Below are 16242 nucleotides of genomic sequence, written 5' to 3' on the forward strand. Positions count from 1 at the left end.
CTTTCCCTTCCCCTCCCCACAACAGACACCCTGTGAGGTGGGTGGGGCTGAGAGAACTCTGACACAAACTGCTCTTTTTCAAGGACAGCTGTGCCAGAGCTTGTGACTGACCCAAGGTCACATCAGCAGGTGCAAGTGGAGGAGTGGGGAATCAAACCCGGTTCTCCCAGATTAGAGTCCGCGCACTTGACCACTACACCAAACTGGTGTTTGGGGTTTATGTGAGCTTCGGGGGCAGAAACCTGGGGCCATGAATGAGAGGCTTTCTCCATACAAATCCACAACTTTGTTTTTTTTTAATAAAGGTTTTCCTTTATACTGAAATTCTTACATACTTTCGAGCTGGTCTTTACCGTAATCATTCATTCCCTCACAAATTCCTAACAAAGCTGAAATCCAGAAAGCCAGCACAAGCTGTGTCTTATGATGCACGTCACCCTAACTTAACATATCTGTCCCCTTTCTTGTAACCCAGTTAGTCCTGGGACTATATGCTAGTAACCCAGTTAGTCCCAGGACTGCAATGGCTGAAGACCACCAATCTAGATGGTTCTGGTCAACCCCTTTACCTGATAAAGCTTACAACAGAAGAAAAATTTTTTTGTCTCCAAGGTGTCACCGTAAATCTTTCCCTTCTCACAGTTTTCTCACCTGCCTGCATACCCCATTTGCTCACAAGATGAACATACAGTGATCTCAATTTTGGATACTATTTGAATTATCACTTGGGGGGAGTACGGAATTTATCAAAATATTGAAACCTCCTCTCCCCTACATCAATGGCTCCAGCCGTGCTCTCATTTAAACGTAGGTGAGATATCACACTGGTTCCCTTTAAATTTCTTCCAGTGAGCTCTGGACAGTTGACAATTTCACTTTACTGCTGTAGCACTACAGACCAGAGAGTGACCGAGCAAAAAATCCATCATGTATTTGTCAAGAACACGCTACTTAGCCGTGGAAAGGCCAGAACAGGCTTCCAATCACGGCAGACAAGCGACTTAATTGAAACAGAATCTGTTTTTCCTCTTCTCTTTCCCAGCATCCCCTCTGTCCTCTGCAGCTTGATCCTTAAAGGGGCAGCATCCTACAAACGGGCACAATGCAACGTCTATTGCTTCTAAACAAAAAGCTCTCCTTTGGAGTCACACTGCCTCACTGTATCACTGCCAACACTACTTCCCCTGCCTCTGGCGCAGATAAACAAAGGATGCAGCTGGCACAAACTGGTGGCGACGGCGCTAGCTTCATCGCACGGCGGCAGCTTCGTCATGGACCCAGCAATGTTGTCCCCTGATGCTGGTTAACAGCATGGGCAGTAGTTTGCCAAGGGGCCCATGCTCCCTCAAGCTCCTCCTTACAATTACACTTGAACACACTTGAAGCACTTGAATACAATTGAATCAATAAAATAAAGCTGCCTTATACTGAATCAGACTCTTGGTCTGTGAAGGTCAATACTGTCTACTCAGAGTGGCCGCAGCTCTCCAGCATCTCAGGCTGGGGCACTTCACATCACCTCCTACCTGATCCTTTCAACTGGAGATGCTGGGGATTGAACCTGGAACCTTCTGCATGCCAAGCAGATGCCCTTCCACTGAGCCACAGTACTGTGAACCTTGATTCATCCCTCCCATCTTCAACAGACTCTTCCAGGCAAGTCCTCTGGCTTAGCTCCCTGATCACGATTGCCTGCCATGTGGACATATTCATGGGCTGTCTCAGAGGGTTTCCCTGAAGCTCGCCTATAACTGAGGCCTGATCCCAACCCTGCTTATGGCTCAGTTCTTCAGCACAAAGCCCCCGAAGGGCCATACCTGCCACCAGTTGGGGTCATCCTGATTGACGATCTGAAGAAGGTCTCCAGCGATGAACTTCAGTCCAGCCTCTTTGCATGGGATGAGGTTGTCGGTGGCCGGGTCATAGTCAAAGTGGGCTTTCACAAAGACCTAAGGGAAGAGAAGCAGCATGGGAAGATTTGGAGGGAGAGGACCTGGCTGGCCACCGTAGGAGACAGGATGCTGGACTAGATAGACCACTGGTCTGATCCAGCAGGGGTCTTCTTATGGTCTTATGAGCTATGCAAGGGGTTGCTAACCAGGAAAGATTGAAACTTGCAATGACTTCCCCATAATACAAAAAGGAGTCACCCTATAAGACTGGTTGGCAGTAGACTAAATACAGATACAGGAAGTGAAGCCAGCATGGGGTAGTGGTTAAGGGTGGCAGACTCTAATCTGGAGAACCGGGTTTGATTCCCCGCTCCTCCACATGCAGCTGCTGGGTGACCCTGGGCCAGTCACCATTCTCTCCAAACTCTCTCAAACCCATCTACCTCACAAGGTGGCTGTTGTGGGGAGAGGAAGGAAAGGCGATTGCAAACCTCTTTGCAACTCCTTAGGGCAGAGAAAAGCATGGTATAGAAGCAACTCTTCTTCTTCTACATAACAAATAGTTGACTAGTGGAACTCACTGCCAAGAGATGTGAAGATGTCCACTGGCTTAGGCTTTAAAAGGGTGTTTTATGCTGCCGCTCCTATCAATGATAGCTGAATGGGGCCTCTGGGTTGAGAGGCTAAATACCTCTGACTTGACAAGTGCTGGAGAACCATCATAAGTCAGAGGCTGTTGCTAGCAGGCACTGCTCATGGGATTTCCTGTCACATTTCCTGGCCATGTTAGAAAGGTGACTCCAGATTAGACGGACCACTGGTCTGATTCAGTATGGCCACTCTTCTAGAATCCATTTATTTATTTATATCTTGCCTTTCTTCCCAAGGTGTTTTTCACCATTCTCGTCTGCTCCATTTTTTCCTCACAACAACCCTGGGAGGTAGATCAGGCTGAGAGTGGGTGGCTGGCCCAGAGTCACCCAGCGAGCTTCCATGGCATGAGCAAGGATTCGAACCTGGTTCTCCTAGATATGAGTCCAATACTCTTAGCCACTACACCACACTGGGTCTCTATATATTGTTGCCCTGACACCACATATGGTAAACTTGAGGATATGATGGTTTAAAGGGGGGGGGGGTTCATAGGGAGGCAGCAATGGGATGGCTCCACCTATTGAAAGGGCCTGGTCCTCTGCTTCCCCTCAACATTTGCTTTCGGCTTTGAAACTGGGAAAGTGCTTTTCTGTTCAAAGCATTCAGGCTTACGGCTGTCATTCAATTAAAAAGACATTATAGTTGATCCAGCAACTACCTTTTAGCCAATTAGTTAATTAAAGGCAAGTAAACTGGCATGTCAGACACCACAATGGGAACGTATCCAGGCAACACTACAACAATTTTTTTAAAAAGACCCTAATAACACATACAAATATTAGTCTTGTTCAGTGGGAAACAGCACGTTTCCTAGACTCCCTGTAAAAGGGAAGACAGACCTCCGGAAGAGAAGGCTCCCTGGGGTACCTGCCTGGGTTATGATCTTTTCCCTCTCCACAAAGCAGTGGTGAAACTAGTGGAGCTTTTCCCCTCCTCAGTGAAACAGTGGAAGTTTTGGAGAAAGTCATGCCAGGGGCAGAGTCCAGGAAGCACCGTGAAACTGACAAGTTGGTTAATTTCATGCTGCTGACCTGGGACGACCATTTGGTTTGCCAGAGCAGCAATAGGGGTGGTAGAGAACAGGAAGATGCTTCTGAGCTCTTGGACTCCACAGATCTTAGGGGAGGGGAGAATAGAAAGGAAATGGATTCTTTTGCTTGAATAATCCTGGTGGAAGAGGACAAGGTGGGAGAAGAGGGGTTAGAGTAGCCCCTTGCCATTTGTAGGGGATTTATTTGTGAGATCAGCACAAATGGCAAAATCTGTGAACACTGAGAGGCAATCGATCTGCTGCCTCCCGATATTAACGCTAACACGTTTCCAGGAAAATTGAACGGTATGATTATGATGGTGGCAAACTGGGAGTTTATAAACACAGGCCGGAGTCCGCATCACGTGACCAGATCACAAAATAATCACAGGCACAAACCCGCTAATGAGGAGGGGTCTGTAGCACATACATTTAGTACATTAACCAGCGGCTGGACAGACACTTGTCAGCGATGCTCTAGGCTGATCCTGCATTGAGCAGGGGGTTGGACTAGATGGCCTGTCTGGCCCCTTCCAACCCTGTGATTCTATGAGTCTACAATCATCAACATTACTGACGACTCCTCTGCCCCAAGTGAGATTTCTCGAGTGACACAGTTAAGTTAACAATTGGGAGGACCATGCTCTGGGAAGATTTCTGTTTTTTAAAAAAAATGTGAAAAGACGGGAAACAATGCAAAAGTTTCCACTGAACGTCATCTTGATTCTCAAGAGAAAAAGGAGCAAAGGCAGTGGTGGTAATACCTGAGACAATGGCCGAATCTGCATTTGAATTTTTAAATCATTTTCATGCTGCTGTTTGAATGTTGTTTGGAGAAGATTCTTTTAAAGCCGTGTGGAGGTGAAATGACAGTGGACCTGCCCCGAAAGGACGATAAACATATGTGGACCTACAAAAGTATGCTAGCACTGTTGAGGTGTGAAAACGACACCAAATGTAGACAGCTTTTTTGAAGATGGAGTCAAAAGGCTGGGACACTGGTGGGAAAGACAAATGCAGATTCTGCCAATGGCTAGTTTAGATGCACCTGAGGCTGAACAAACTTACAAACTACACACAAACACACACACACACAAACCACCACCAAGACAAAACAAAACAAAACATCTCCTCATTGTCAGGCACATAAGAACATAAGAGAAGCCAATGTTGGATCAGGCCAATGGCCCATCCAGCCCAACACTCTGTCACGCAGTGGCCAAAAATGCCAGGTGCCATCAGGAGGTCCATCAGTGGGGCCAGGACACTAGAAGACCTCCCACTGTTGCCCCCCCCCCCCAGGCACCAAGAATACAGTGCCTTACTTGCCCCAGCCTGAGAGAGGCCAGGACTCTAGAAGACCTCCCACTGCTGCCCCCCCCCCAAGCACCAAGAATACAGTGCATTACTTGCCCCAGCCTGAGAGTTCCTATCTATACCTTGTGGCTAATAGCCAATGATGGACCTCTGCACCATATGTTTATCCAATTCCATGCTTGTAGCTGCCACCACCTCTTGCTCTGTCCATTAAACAGACCTAGGTGATTGCCTAGGGAGCCCGAGCCAGAGGGGCATCAAAACCTGCTGGTGGTGCCGAGGTCTGCTGCAGCAAGCAGTCACCCCATGCAGTACCTCTGACTCCCGTGGGCAGCCCAGGGTGGTCCTGCTCCATTCCTCCCTCCCTCTCTCCATCAGGAGGGGCAGGAATGGACCTTCTTCCTTCTTCCCTCCCCCTTGTTGGGAAGGTGGGGCCATGGGCAGGCCGGAGCCCTTTTCCAGGTTCTTTCTTTGCCTCCCCATAGGCTCCTGTGGGGAAGGCCATGGCAAGCCACGGCCCTGGCACAAGGACAATATGAGTGGGGGTGGCTTCCCTTTGGTGCAGTGGAGGGGGGTAGCCGCTTACCCATGGTGAGTGTGGGAGGGAGTGGAAAAATCCTTGTGCCAGCCCTGGTGACACAGTAGGGGTGGACTGCAACGTTAAAGCTGTGCTTGACTGTTATTCTATCTGATAGGTTATACTATAGAAAGGGTATCAAAAGTGCAGTGTTATCTCTCAAGACAGATAACTGTAGAGGCTAGAAAGCTTTCAGCCCCGAGTTGGAAACAGCAATCTTTGCCGAAAGTAGAGTGCTGGCTACGCAGGACCTAGCCTGTCAGGCTAATGAATCAGATAACTTTGTCAGAGCAGAACAAAAATCTAAAAAGATAAAGCTTGCAGGTTATTTTTGTACAACGTCGGTTGCCTTTTATTGAGTGTTGGGGCAATACAATTCCCTGAAGAAGTTACAAAAGGGTGTGTGGGGGTGTTTTACCTTGATACGGATTAAAAGCATACATCAGATTTAAAGACAGTAGATAAAGCAAGAGCAAGAAAGCCAAGTGTGATGTAGGGATCACAGGAATGTCAAACATATGGCCCAGGGGTTGGAACTGGCCCATCCAGGGCTCTTATGTGGCCTGCGAGCAACTAGTGCAAGGGAGACTGCTCGGGGGGGGGGGAGGGGGGAGGGGCACTCCCTATTTGGCTTCACGTGGCAGAACAACCTCATCTGCAGCAGGCAAGCAGCGTGGGAGCGTCTGCCCAGTACTGCATTGCTGGCTCTCCAGTCCGCCCATGCGGGTTTTCCTCTGCACCCCCTTCCCAGCCCATGGGGCCTTGCAGTGAGGATAGAGCAACTCAGAGCTTACCAGCTGCTGTCCTTTATACAGTTTCTATCTCCAGTACCTGTCATTACGTTTTATGGAACACATGGCCCAGCCCAACAAAGCAACATTTATGTCAGATCCAGCTCTTGTAACAAATGAGTTTGACACCTCTGGACTAAAGTGTTAAGACCAGGATGTGGGAGACCCGGGTTTGACTCTGTCACAGAACCTCGCTGGGTGACCTGGAGTCAATCACACCTTCTTAGCTTAACTGACCTCCCAGGGTGGTTGTAAAGATAACATGGAGGAGGAGAGAACAATATAAGCTGCTCTGGGTTCCCTTAGAGGAGAAAGGCAGGGTATAAATGAAGTGAGTGATCAGTAAAAATAAATATTGCTATGTATCGTACACAGCATGCATTGCGATGGTGTGATAAAGTATCTATACAAGGTATGATTTAATACCTCTTTCCCCCCTGCTTTTCTAACGAGAGAAAAATCAGATACAAGTGCCCAGCAGCAAGCTGACCTGAGTTGCATCCATGATGCCGGCAGCCTTGCATGGACCACTCAGCGGAGATGTGGCCAGCAATTCGGGTTGCCAATCTCCAGGTAGGGCCTGGAGATCTCCCACTATTACAGCTGATCTCCAGGCAATAGAGATCAGTCCCCCTGGAGAAAATGGCTGCTTTAGGAGGGTGGACTCTTTGGCATTATACCCTCCTGAGGTTCCTCCCTTCCCCAAGCCCCCACCCTTCTCGGGCTTCACCCCCCAAATATCCAGGTATTTCTTAACCCAGAGCTGGAAACCCTACCAGCAAGGGATGAGGGGCATAGTCTGATATACCCAGGGGTCATTTCGTAGAAAAAGAGGTGCAGGAGCTCATTAGCATAACTCATTATTTGCATATGCCCCACCCCCTGACATCACCAGAAGTGTGTCAGAAGGCAACACCCACCGCTCAGGCTCCACTGGACTGTTTTGGATTGCTAGCTATCGGGGTGGTGGTGCAGAGGAGGGAGAGCTTGTACCTGAATAAAACTTGGTCTTAAAGGTGCCACTGGACTGTTTTGGACCGGGGGAGCTCTGCAACTTACCTGGCTGCTACTTGCTTTGACTGAGGGCTGCTGGGAGCAGGGGGTGGGGCTTGTTGCATGCGCCCGCCCCCTGGGCTCTTTACTGCCGGAGCTCTGCTCCTGTCTGCTCCTGCAGGAAATGACCCCTGGATATACCATATAGGTATTTGCCCTCTGGAGGTCATGCACAAGCCAATGGCCATCATTACAGTCAGGTCCCCTGCAAAGCTGGCAGCCACCACAGCACAGGGTGGACAACAGGACTGGCAAAAAAAAATGTCTAGTCCCCCCCACCAATTAAATTTATTCCAGTGGTACTAACACATGGATTTGCTCAGTGACGCTCACTCGCATCAAGGTCCCTGGTCTTCTACTTTCTCCCCTCTCGAAGACTTCACCCCTCCCCTTCTGATTGTCCCAGGTCACCCCCACCAAACTCCACCCCCTTCCCCCATCGCCTCCAAAGTAAGAACTCACACACACAAGCAAAGAAAGCCGGGCTTTCACCTGTCTGTGGATAAATATGGAAAAACAGGCAATTTATTCTTCCTCGCTCCCCCACAATTGTGTCAAATGAAAATGTGTTTTCCCGCCCTCAATAGTTAACAATGGTACAAACGTCAGGTCTCTTGAAAGGCTTAATGCCTGGAAATGGGCAAAGTTTTGCACAGGTCGTAAACAACACGCTGCAAAGCCTCTCTTAAAGGGGCAGGGGTCTGTTCCTGCAGGCAAATGGCAACCCGGACAAAGGTTGGCTTAGCTCAACCCCAGACACCAGCATCCATTCAGGGTGGCAGCCCAGCAGGACCGACCTGCCCCCTGTTAAAACAAAAGCATGTCTTTAAAAAAAATAGAGGAAAATATCAGAAAGAGAACAGCCTCAAAGAAAGGAAACACTGGGTTATTATCTTCTGTGCTGCAAAATTAATCAACTAATCGGCCAACATCTGCCACCAGATTTGGAATGCAAATTCTTAAATGTCAAAGCTTTTGCTGATTCCATGTGCTAGCCTGGGGATCCAGGCATCAGCTGAAGTTTCCCCATATTGCTCACTGCATTCGACCACAGCTCACTCTGAGCATGAGCACAGCTATGGAATCTGTTTCCAATACTCCTGGGAACATGAGATGCGATAGTAAGAAGTGTGCAGAGTGCCTTCGCCTTACTAATTAGCAGCCATAGCCCAAAGATGGCTGCTTTGGTTGCTGTTGCCAACTGAACTGACTAGCAAAAAATGGCCTGTCTGGTTCCTATGTCTTTAACAGCTGCTTGGCCTGCAGCAGACAATGCCTATTTTCCTGCCACAAAAAATTGCTGGCTTCAACACATACAGCTGTTATTAAATATAGCATCTTTATCAGCTTTCTATGACAGCAGATCAAACTGCTATTTAAAGAGGCAAGGGCAGAGCTTGGTAAAAAAAGACAAATTGGCATCCCTCAGCTTCCAGACAAGAGTGAACTCTGGCACTACTTTCTGAAGAAAGCTTCCACCAAAATATTTTTTTTAAATCCCCTACAGAATCACATGAGAAATCCAGCTATTACAGTATAATCCTAAACAGAGTTACCCCCTTCTAAGCCTATTGACTTCAGTAGATTTAGAAAGGTGTAACTTTTCTTAGGAAAACACAATTAAACACCAACGGAGGAAGCCGGAGATGGCAGCAAGAACATTTAGTACCTTCGATTCTCAAATTACTTTGCACATTACATTATTTTATCAGGGGTCATTTTGTAGAAAAAGAGGTGCAGGAACTCATTAGCACAACTCATTAGCATAACTTATTTGCATATGCCACACCCCCTGACCTTACAGGAAGTGTGTCAGAAACCCCTGGTTTTATTCCTTGCAACAACCCAGCAAAGTCGGTTGGTAATGTTATCCCTGTATTGCACGTGGGAATGGGGGAGAGACAGAATCTGAGAAATAGTGACTTGCTGACTAGTAGGTTCTATCTATGCATCTGGAGTATTTTAATTCCTCTTCCTAGGGTTGCCAACCTCCAGGTGGGGCCTTGAGTTCCCCGGGATTCCACCTGATTGCCATGCTACAGAGATCAGTCCTCCCAGAGTAAACGGCTCCTTTAGAGAGTAAACTATATCCCCTCCCCAAACCGTGCCTTCTCCAAGCTTCACCTCCAAACCTCCAGGAATTTTCTTATCCAGAGTTGGCAACCCCACCCCTTCCCTCCAGGAGCCCAGGGCAGTGTTCATGGTTCTCCCACCCTGATTGCATCCTCACAGCTACAACAACCTTGTGAGATAGGCTTGGCTGAGGCGGTGCTACATGGTGCAGGGTCATCCAGCCCGCTACAGGACAATGGGGGGATTTAAACCCAGGGGCCTCCGAGATCCCCCTAGTCCGGCATTCTAACCCCTCCACCTCCCTAGCTCACAGCAGAGGTGAGATATGAATGGAGGACTGCTGCATTCGAGGGTTGCCAGCTTTGGGTTGGGAAACATCTGGAGATTTTGGGGGTGGAGCCTGAGGAGGGCAGGGTTTGGGGAGAGGAGGGGCTTCAGCAGGGTACAATGCCATAAACTCCATCCTCCACCCTCCAACGTTGCTGTTTTCTCCAGGGGGACCAGTCTTTATTGCTTGGAGATCAGCTGTAACAGGAGGAGATCTCCAGCCCCCACACTAAGCTGCTGATACAGAAGCATGGCTGTCTGGTACAGGATCCCTTCCGCAGACATCTCTTCCCCGAAACAATGAATCCTAGCGGTGGAAGGTGGTGAGAGAACAGCGCTCCTCTCTCTCCTTCCCATCACAGACTCTTTTTGTTTGCATCCATCTGCAGGGACTGCTGACGTCTCCTGGGAAACAGGTCATGTCTAAGCCTGCCTGTCCAAACTGTTCTGCTCCCCCCCCCCTTCCCTTCATCGAAGCATGAGCAGAGAAGAAATGAGGAAGGACATTAGTTTAAAAATGCACAGGCTTCGGGCCACGAGGGCAGCCGTGTTGGTCTGAAGCAGAACAAATTTTGAGTCCAGGAGATGGATGGAGTGTAACAACAGGGTCTCAATTACTCTTAACCAGGGGGTTTTTTTGTAGAAAAAGCCCAGCAGGAACTCATTAGCATAATAGGCCACACCCAACAGCAGGAACTCATTAGCATATTAGGCCACACCCCTGACAGCACAGCTCATTAGCATATTAGGCCACAACCCCATGTTACCAGAAGTGTGGTCATCCAGCCACACCCACCTTTTGCTCCTTATTCTGTTTACCTTGTTTGTTGTCAAAACCCAGGGCCTTTTTTTGTAGCAGGAACTCCTTTGCATGTTAGGCCACACACCTCTAATGTAGCCAATCCTAATGAGTTCCTGCTGTTGGGTGTGGCCTATTATGCTAATGAGTTCCTGCTGGGCATGGCCAACTCAGGAGCCAGCCGGAACTCCGTTCCTGTGCGTTCCTGCCCAAAAATAGCCCTGCTCTTAACAACTGAGAAGGATACTTTTACACACCAGTCTCCTACTCTGGCATATTTATTGCTCTGCTCCCCCCCCCCAGGTAATTAAATCCAAACATATTGTGACCATATAAACTTACATTGCTGTTTAATCTTTGCATATGTCAAAACATCTTCATTAAGTTGTATGCTAATTTGCTATTCACTTATGTAAAGGCATCTGCCTTATATATATATGGACTGTTGACTTCCATTTGAATGTATCTGAGGAAGTGGGCCTGTACACGAAAGCTCATACCTTGAATAAACGTTTGCTGGCCTTAAAGGTGCCACAAGGCTGAGTGCCTGTTTAGAAGGAAAGTGGAGACAGCCTTGGTTCACAACCTCCTAAAATTCCCAGTCCTGCAAACCAGTGTTTAATTTCAGCAAAGGTGCCAGTAGGGTTGCCAACTTCTAGGGGTGGCCTAGAGATCTCCTGGAATTGCAACTGATCTCCAGACTACAGAGATCAGGTTCCCTGGATGTGATGCCTGCTTTGAAGAGTGGACTCCATGGCATTATACCCTGCTGAGCTCTCTCCTCCAAATAGGGTTCTCAGTTCCCAGTTCCCAGCAGGGATTCCCCTGCTTTTGGGGGCTTCAATCCACTGCCGGCCAGTTGGCAAGTGGGAGAAACCCCACCCCCAAAGAGGGACATCATTGGGTGATGTTCCAGACATGATGACATTACCTGGAAGTGATGTCATAGCACTGGGGATGTCGGGGGAGTGATGCTCTAGTTTTTGGGCAAACTCTATGGTTTTGAAGGCAAAAAACCATAGAGTTTTGCCCCAAAACTAGAGCATCACTCCTGGGTGATATCATCGTGGCATGCATGCAAGATCCCGGAGCAGAGCCTGGATCCCCCCACCGGCAGCCAGGTAGGACCAGGCAATCCTGCCTCCAAACTTCACCTTCCTCAGATTACATCTCCAAATCTCCAAGAAGTTCCTAACCCAGATTTGGCAACCCAGATTTAGTTCAAACCTAGAAGCATTTCATACTCCCTGATTTGTTTTCCACTGGCACTTAGAGTGGTGACAGGAGAGGGAAAAAAATTAAGATGGCCATCAGACCAATGGTGTGATGTCACTTCCAGGGAAAACCCAGAAGTGACATCAGTCCCCCTCTAGGAATTGCCAAACAATTTTGAGTTTTACCACAGAGTTGCCAGTGGTTCCTAGAGAGCCATGATGTCACTTCCACAATGTTGTACCATTGCCAAAGACCTCCTTCCTGTCTCTTGCCGCTTGCCAGCCCAGACCTAGAAACCCTACAACTAACATTAGTACCTGAGAGACTGAGGTTTAAATCCCCACTCTGTCAAGAAAGCTTGCTATGCAACCTTTCACACACACACCCAACTTTCCTTACAGGGTGATTATTGTAAGGATAAGACAGACGAGGGGGGAATGGCCATGGAATGTACTGGGCATCACACCCAGGGAGAAAAGCAGTGGTTCGCAATATCTAAATTTATATATATATACATCTAGCAAAACCTGAACTGTGCAGAAGCCCGAACCTAGAGGTTAATTTGAACCTATATTTTCCCCACCTTCCCTATCAAGCAGCTATCCCTCTCCTTGGGGCTTCATATGTGTTTATATGCTGAAGACTACATACTTGGACCCAAGGGAAAAGGGGCAGGAGGCGTTTGGGAGCAGAGAAAGGGTTAACCCCCCCTTTTCGGCTTCAGATCACCTCCTCCCAAAGGAGCTTTTTTTTTTTTTAAAGGACCAGCTGTTTAGCTTCAGAGGCATGGAATGACACACCATGTGAAGCTTGACCCTGAAAAGGTAAAAAATGGCTTTCCAGTTCGGCCCAGAATTTCCCGGGGAACACAAACTCCTCCCAAGTAGCCATCTGATACGAACACAAACATTTCCCCTCCCCGTGTCTTTTCCTAGCCTGTCTTCAGCGACCATCCCTTTTTATTGCTTACTGGTATGAAATAATCCTCTTTGCTGGCACAAGAGGAGAAGGATTATATCCACATGAAAACAAGCCCCCCCCCGCTCCATTCCTGCAGCTGACGTCATCCTCCCTTCCCCTCCTCCTCTTGAAAGGAGCTGGGTGGCAGGCAGTGAACTGCGGTTACTTCATTCCACAATCCGCTGGGCTTTCTGGCTCTCTCGATCCCCCCACCGGCAGGCTCCTAGCTTTGCGAGGCACTATTCTGAACCCACATCAATACCGTCCCACAAGTGGGCACTCCTGCAAATGCACCCATGCTCTGCTCATCTCCCATATCATCCTGTTGTTCCAGGCAGTTCATGCATCTTGCGGGGGATTGATTCTCCTTTATGTGGCTTAATTTGTTTAATTCTTTTTTTTAAGCAAACATTTTAACTGAAGCATTCTTCCCCCACCCTTGAAATAGAGCCCTCGAGGTGGCATACAATTAGGTTTGCCAACCTCCAGGTAGAGCCTGGAGATCTGGAATTACAAGTGGTCTCCAGGACAGGGAGATCAGTCCCCCCCCCTGGAGAAAATGACTGCTTTGGAGAACAGAGTCTATGGGGTTAGAATAGGGTTGCCACCTCTGGGTTGGGTGATACCTAGAGATTTTTGGGGAGTGGTGCCTGGGGAGGGCCAGGTTTGGGGAGGGGAGAGACCTCAGCAAGGTACAATGTCCTTAGAGTCCACCCTCCAGAGCAGCCACTTTCTCTAGGGGAATTGATTTCTGTCATCTGGAAATCAATTGTAATAGTGGGAGGTTGGCAACCTTAGGGGGGAGTGGCATTGTGCCAGGGTGAGTGTATGGTACAATTTACCAGTTGGTGATTAGCTTCTGGCTAACAGGGGGGAAAATCCCAGAGAACAAGCTCTAGCAACACGATTTATCCAAGACCCTATCTGAGTCTGACGGCGGTGCTTAATTTCTAAAGTGAGAAGGTCCAGCAAGGCCAAAGCCTGCTGACCTTCAAGCTCTTCCATTTAGTCCCATGTGGTGATTTATTACTTCTTATTGTTATGGATAATACAGGGCTCAGTGGTAGAGAGCGTGTCTGGCATGCAGGACTCCTATTCACATCCCCAGCTAAAGGATCTCGAGAAACAAGAGATCTTTCTCTGCTGCTTTCCGAGGGCTGTACTGAATGAAGCCCTCTTTACCAGGCTGAGCTTCAGAAAGGACAGCCTTCAGTTTCAGTAGATGATGACTATGCAGTAGCAGATGATGACTAAGGAATTAGATGTGGACAGTAATCACTGCCTGGCTCCACACTCAGCATCTCCTCCAAACCGTAATTATTCATGAATGGGACCTGGTAGATCAGTGGCCAAATTAACTTAGCCTCTTTCCTCTCTGAACACTCAAATGGTGCTCCAGTGACTGAAATGAAAAGGTGGATGGATCCTTACTGAGTCATGGCCAAACCATGTTCCTCTTTGGGTTTTTTTTAAAAAACCTGTAGTTCAGGGAGCCATCAGAAAGACAGGGGGGGCCCAGCCCTCTCCTGCCCACCTGCAATTCAAGAGCTGAACTCAACACACCAACAGGGAGGTATAACTGGGAGGGGGGTGTCTTTATTTTGACAGAAAGCAGCTAAAACAAAACCTGTAAAATGAATAAGGGAGTGGGGAGAGCATGGCTCAGTGCTATAGCCTTTGCTTTATATATTCCTGGCATCTCAAGTGTACAGGATCTGATACTAGGTGATTCGAAACACCTCTGCCTGAGACTTTGGAGAACTGCTCTGGTGAGAGTAGACAATGCTGACCGACCAAGGGAGGAAGAGGAGGAGGGGAAGGAAGAGGGGAAGGTGAAGGAGGAGAAGAAGAGTTGGATTTATACCCTGCCCTTCACTTGGAATCTCAGAGCGTCTTACAATCTCCTTCCCTTCTTATCCCCCCAACAGACACCCTGCGAGGTAAGTGGGGCTGAGTGAGAGAACTGCCCTTGAGAGAACAGCTCTGAAAGAACTTGTGACTGACCCAAGGTCACCCAGCTGACTGTATAAATATAAGTAGGAGTGGGGAATCAAACCCAATTCTCCAGATTAGAGTCTGCCACTCTTAACCACTACACCAAACTGGCTCTCTGAAGGCAGCTTTGTGTGGATGTTCCATTAAGATCTCATGGGAGAGCCAAAAAGTGGGAATTATTTTAAGAGTAAAAGCAGGAACATAAAGATAAATTAGCCTTTCACCACGGGATCTAGCCCTAGGCATATGACCTAGACCAGAAGGAAAGAACTGAATCCTTGAGAGGATACCACATCAGAAAGAGAGAGTTGGATTCTGACTAAATTGTCCACTGGCACAATGGAATGTTCCTTTCTCCTCCCTCCCCCTGTTGTCCACCAATCCTCACAGACTAACTGGTAATCTCGCACCTCCCAACCCACATTGATTTCGAAGCTTTACTCTTTTTTCTATTTTCTTAGCTAGCCTAATTTTTTCTAGCCAACCCGTCTTAACCTTAATAAACCATGTTCAGTAGGCTGTGATTGGAGATAAGGCATTTCCTGATTAATAGCTGAGCTACACAACACTCTTCTTGGGAAACCCAGATGGGCTGTTCTTGGGACAGCCAATCTTTTCTAATTCCTGTCCTGTACTCCGAAGGGCTGGAAGATATTGGGATTTTTCAGGAAGACCAGGACAGTGGAGCCTTGTAATCATAAAACATGGGATTGCCGCAGGAGGTCAAAACCAAATTCACCGAGGCTGGTTTGCAGCGCACCCAGATCTAAAGTTGTCTGTGACAGGAATGCATTCTCCCCTAGTCTTGGGAACATTTGTAGACCCGACATAATCATGTTGGTATCTGCTTATTATATTCTCATGCCACTTTGCTATAAGCACCTGAGTGTTAACTCACTTTTGAACTACAAGGAGTTGGGTGTGTGATGGGTCAGGATGGGAAAGGAAGCTTGGGCTTCCGGTCTGGCTCCCGCGAATGGTGGACGCATCCTCGGGTCGCTCCCGAGGGCGTCTTGCCCGCCCGCGGTGGAGGAGGGAATCCGCACGAGCGGAGACCCGAACGAGCACCTCAGAAGAGAGGAGCTCGGATCCGGGGCGCTTTAGGGCGCACTAGGGGGGAGTCGCTCTTTCGGCCGAGAGGTCGGAGAACGAGGCTCCCGCCATGCCCTGCCCCATTGGACCTTGCTGCGTGAGCGACCCCGAACGGGGTTTAGCGGAGCCACCAGACGTCACCGAGTGATAAAGCGACCATCCGCAAAAATGGAAAAAGAAAAGAAAAGATCGGCTTAACTGTGAGTTGTCAAAATGCAGAGAAAGAGAACTAAAAATTGTTTCCCCCCCCTCCCAGCGAAAAAGGCGAAGAGGTTAATCCTCCATCTGTATAAGCGAAAAAGAAAAGGAGGGGGGGGGAATGAATTGAGCGGATAGTGATGTTTTCCTTTGATGTATTTGAAACAAAGCGGGAAAAAGTTTTGTCTCTCTGGAGCACATTTTAAGAACTTTCTAAAAGTAAACAAAAAAGAAAAGATGTCGGAGCTGGACAAAAGCGAGCGGAGAAG

General features: G+C 48.3%; 1 protein-coding gene across 1 annotated transcript in view; it reads right to left on the bottom strand.

The window, feature by feature from the left end:
- Positions 1-16242, bottom strand: part of MPP2 (membrane protein, palmitoylated 2) — a 50754-nt gene that overhangs the window by 15501 nt on the left and 19011 nt on the right. Inside the window, exon 5 of the mRNA XM_015413076.1 lies at positions 1818-1949. Within this exon, the coding sequence (XP_015268562.1) occupies positions 1818-1949 (132 nt within the window). The remainder of the gene's footprint in view (positions 1-1817; positions 1950-16242) is intronic.

This window comes from Gekko japonicus, unplaced genomic scaffold (genome assembly GCF_001447785.1).
Source record: "Gekko japonicus isolate JY-2015 unplaced genomic scaffold, Gekko_japonicus_V1.1 scaffold3052, whole genome shotgun sequence".
Lineage (NCBI taxonomy): Eukaryota > Metazoa > Chordata > Lepidosauria > Squamata > Gekkonidae > Gekko > Gekko japonicus.